General features: G+C 57.4%; 1 protein-coding gene across 2 annotated transcripts in view; it reads right to left on the reverse strand.

The window, feature by feature from the left end:
* The window catches only part of DDA1 (DET1 and DDB1 associated 1), a 16,272-nt gene extending 12,116 nt beyond the window's left edge, over positions 1-4,156 (reverse strand). Inside the window, exon 1 of one of the 2 annotated variants that reach the window (XR_002735207.2) lies at positions 4,004-4,156. Coding sequence is in view for 1 of the 2 variants with exons in the window: in XM_023229792.2 (XP_023085560.1) it covers positions 4,004-4,006 (3 nt within the window). In the remaining variant the exon portion in view is untranslated. The remainder of the gene's footprint in view (positions 1-4,003) is intronic. The other variant, XM_023229792.2, reaches the window with a different exon arrangement.
* Positions 4,157-4,421: the final 265 nt, after the last annotated feature.

The following is a 4,421-nucleotide window of genomic DNA, read 5'->3' on the forward strand; positions in this document are numbered from 1 at the left end:
CTAATTTTTTTTTGTATTTTTAGTAGAGACGGGGTTTCACCGTGTTAGCCAGGATGGTCCCGATATCCTGACCTCGTGATCCGCCCATCTCGGCCTCCCAAAGTGCTGGGATTACAGGCTTGAGCCACTGCGCCCGGCCAAAAAAGTCATTTTCAATCCAACCCTGTGAGTGAGGTCTGGAGTGGGCCAGTGGCGGGACTGTCTGCTGCGAGTCTCCCCACAAGGCTTGCCCTAAACAGGGCCCTCCTGAGCTCATTATGTATGATCTCCTGACCCAACGAGGCAGGAGGTAGTGTCTCCCTATCAAAGGCAAGGACACCGAGGCAGAGAGGTCACCCAGTCTCAGTCAGAAAACCAGGGGCTGATTTGAACCCACACGTACCCCACCTCGGATTCCAAGCTCCTTCTCTTCATCACACACCTGAAAAGCAAGGGCTGGAGCCCCTGCAGGCTACAGAGCTGGGAGGGAGGACCATCCCCTGATTCCTGAGGCCCAAGAGAGCTGCCCTGGGAGAAGGTGCTGTTCAGACAATTTCCCACCACCCTCTGGGACAGGCAGGAGCAGCAGTGTCCCCAGTTCTATGACACCTGGCCCCTTGTCTGCTGGTCCCTCTCGAGAAGCCGGAAAGTGGCTTGGTGGCCTCCCCCTCCCACCCGGGAGGCAGCCGTCACATCTGGATGACCTACTGCCCCCGGACTAGTTCAAAGTCCCTCAAACCTGCCTCCCCTCCCACCCTAGGATACCAGCCTCAGCTCAGCCCCTGGCTGTGGGGCCAGCTTTATTCGTTCAGCAAGTTCTGGGGCCCTAGCAGGCACCAGGGCACTGGACTGAGCCACCATGGACACGTACCTGGCCTTGGGATGGTGTGGGGCAAAGAGCTGCACAGTGGACAGGAAGTGGCTGCAGGAAAGGGTGCCTCGAGGGCACAGTGTGAGGTGCAAGGCAGAGCTCCGGCCCATCTGGGGGATAAGGGAGGGCTGCCCAGACGCAGGGATGGGGGCACTGAGACCTGAAGGGTGGGGAGGGTCCCTGTCCACCTTCGAAGCCCTGGCCCAGCTCGCCTCTGCTGGACTCCCATCACACACACCCTCTGCCACACGCATCCTCTAGGAATGCCCCTCATGCCTCCATGTGGCAAATACCTGCTAACCTCCCCACCAGCTCCAACCCCCTCCCTGGCCCCTTTGCTCCCCCGACACTTCGGGAGCCTCTCCCAGAGCCTCCCTCACACCCCAGCGAGGTCATCTGTTTACACATCCACCTCCCTGGCTGGACTGGTACCTCCCCGAGGGCAGAGGACAGGACAGGGCTGACTCAACCCTAGCCAGGCTCGCATGGGGCCCAGTAGCTGAGTGGCGAGAGCTGCAGGTACCCCGGGTTTTCTGCTCTCAATCCTGGCTCAGCCCGTCCCTGATTGTGTGACCTGGGACAAGGGACGTCCCAGCCTCTGGGCCTCCCTGTGAAGAGAGGCATTCCAACAAGGCCACCTCCCAGGGTTACTCTGAGTCATAAGACAACAAGGGGAATGCTTTGCACGGAGCTCCCTTGGGGGCAGCCTTTAGGATCAACATGTCTGCGCTGGACAAATGAATGAAGGCAGCGTACGTGCAGCCTTCCTGTCATGCTAAGCTGCAAAACAAGACCTCGAGACATGGTGGGCAGGGGGTGGGGGAAACCTCATCTCAGCCAGACAAATGCCAGCCACGGCTGGGCCCTGGAGCCATCCATTACCTCAGCAGACACGCACTGGACACCTGTGTGCCCGTCCCACTGCAGGGAGCCTGCCAGAGACCCAACAAAGAGAGGAGGAAGAGAAGCGGCGCGCTGACAGCAAAGAATTGGGAACCCCCAAATTCAGGAAGGGCCTCCATCACAGGAGGAAGAGTGTTCTGAGCAGAAAGAGCAGCAGGTGTAAAGGCCCTGAGGTGGCAGGAACCTGGAGTGTGAAGAAGTGAAAACAAGGCCAGGGTGGCTGAAGCTCAGAGTGGAGAAGAGACTGGAGATAAGGTCATAGAGGTCGCCAGGGGCCTCAGGGTGAGGAGGGGAGCCGCCAGGGTCCCTGGAGCATTTCATTGGCTAGAAAGTGGTATCATTTGATGCACATCTTTAAAAGCTCCTTCTGGCCAGGCACAGCGGCTCACACCTGTAATCCCAGCACTTTGGGAGGCCGAAGCGGGTGGATCACAAGATCAGGAGTTCAAGACCAGCCTGGCCAATACGGTGAAACCCTGTCTCTACTAAAAATACAAAAATTAGGCGGGCATGGTGGTAAGTGCCTGTAGTCTCAGCTACTAGGGAGGCTGAGGCAGGCTTAGCCTTGAACAAGGGAGGCAGAGGTTGCAGTGAGCCGAGATTATGCCACTGCATTCCAGGATGGGCAACAGAGCAAGAAAGACTCCATCTCAATCTCAAAAAAATCTCAAAAAAAAAAAAAAAAAAAAAAAAAAAAAACCAGCTCCTTCCCAGGCCCCATGCGGTGCTTCCCCCCTGTAATGCCAGTACTTTGGGAGGCTGAGGCAGGATCACTTGAGCCCAAGAGTTCGAGACCAGCCTGGGCAACATAGGGAGTCCCAATCTCTCCAAAAAGTACAAAAATGAGCTAGGTGGGAGGATCTCTTGAGCCTGGGAAGTGGAGACTGCAGTGGGCTGCGATCACACACTGCACTCCAGCCTAGGCGCCAGAATGAGACCCTGCCTCCGATTAAAAAAAAAAGCTCCTTCTGGTTCAGGTGAATTATGAACTGCCAAAGGGATGAGAGCAAGGCTAGGAGACCAGGGAAGAAGTTGGGACAGGTATGCAGGTGGGAGGTGGCAGTACCTGCAACAGGGTGTGAAGCCATGGATGAATTCAGGTGTTTTCTGAAGGCAGAGCCAATCTAATCCACTCATGATTGGCCGTAGGGTTGAGACTGTACCAAGGTGTCAAGGATAACACCCAGGCTTGGGGACCCTCACACTAGGAACCCACCTTCCCATTTTCTTCCTGAAAGGGAGTCTTCCTTTCATCCCCACCACATCCCAAGGACTGTGGACTGTGGGCTGGGAGTCTGGGTCAGGGAACAAAGGAGCCTCGACGTATCTTGACCAAGCTTTCCATCACTCTTCCCAGCCCTGAGGATGCCAATTAGTGGGGGCTGGGGAGAGGCTTTAGCTCCACTCTGAGGGTGGGTCACCATCCCACTTTTCAGGTGAGGAGACTGAACCCCGAAGAACCATCAGACCCAAATTCCAGGATGACTGAGGAATCCGGAAGGAATTTCAACGTTCCAACAGCCAGGTGGGGACCATCCACACTTCATGACGAGGGGACAACTAGAAGAGAACGTCACTGGCCTCGAGTCACCCAGCTCATCTGTTCAGCATTCACTATCCTAAGTCCTTTACGACGTCAGTTACCTAAATTGTCACCACCCTAAGAGGTTCAGACTACTGCTACCCTCATTTGACAGGGACAACCCATGTGGATCGGAGATAAAAGTTGTTCATTCTTAGGGGCGGGTAAGGGCCCAGAATGGCGGAGGTGGGGTCAGGGCCTGGGGGACCGGGACAGTCGGCGATGTCGCACTTCCTTTGGCGACAAAGCCCCGCATATCACGGTGCCAAGCCCCCTCCCCCTCCCCGGGACCCAGGCCGGCCTCCCAAATTCTCCTGAACTGAAGAGATCCAGGCCCAGCGCGCTGAGGACGAGGCCAGACCAGGGGGTCTTACGGGACCCCATCCCCACCCCAGACGATTTCCGGGGGGAGCCGCAACCCGGAAATGAATGAGTTGTCAGGGCCTGGCATCCTGGATGGGGTCAGAGGTCGGAGAAGGAGTGGCAGTGGGATCATCAGGAAGCTCTCGGTAGGGTCCGGGGGTCGAAGGTCACAGGTGAGTGGGAGGGGCGGGCCAAGCCTGAGGGGGCCGGGCGGAGAGGGGCCTAGGGGGATACTAGAGATGGGTGGGACTACGACGCCATTTTGTCGAGCGGAGGGGGAGTAGAGGCCTGGAGGCCATACTCACCATCTTCTGTTTCCTCCGTCGCCGCCTCGGCCGCCGCCTCAGCCTCCACCGCCGCCACCACAGCCGCCTTCTAAGCCGCCGCCTCACAGTAACTTCCAGCCACGGCACAGCCCACACTGATGGCGCCACCACACCCCGTCATTGGTGCGCACTCTAGCCCCGTCCCCACATGAGCGCTTTGCACGCTCCCATTGGCCGCATCCAGCTAACTCATGCGCCCATTGGTTGCCACGCCTCCTCCCATTGTGGTCAAGTTCGGTTGAAGAAGCAAAGCCCCGCCCGGTACTTGGAAGCAATGGAAAGTGAGATTCGGAAGTGGGCGGAGGCCTCGGCCGCGAAGTCTCTTGGGAGTTGTAGTTTACAACTCCGCGAGTCTCTCCAGAGCTTTTGTGTGTGTTTTTAAGATGAGGGTGGCTCT

This window comes from Piliocolobus tephrosceles, chromosome 21 (assembly GCF_002776525.5).
Source record: "Piliocolobus tephrosceles isolate RC106 chromosome 21, ASM277652v3, whole genome shotgun sequence".
NCBI lineage: Eukaryota > Metazoa > Chordata > Mammalia > Primates > Cercopithecidae > Piliocolobus > Piliocolobus tephrosceles.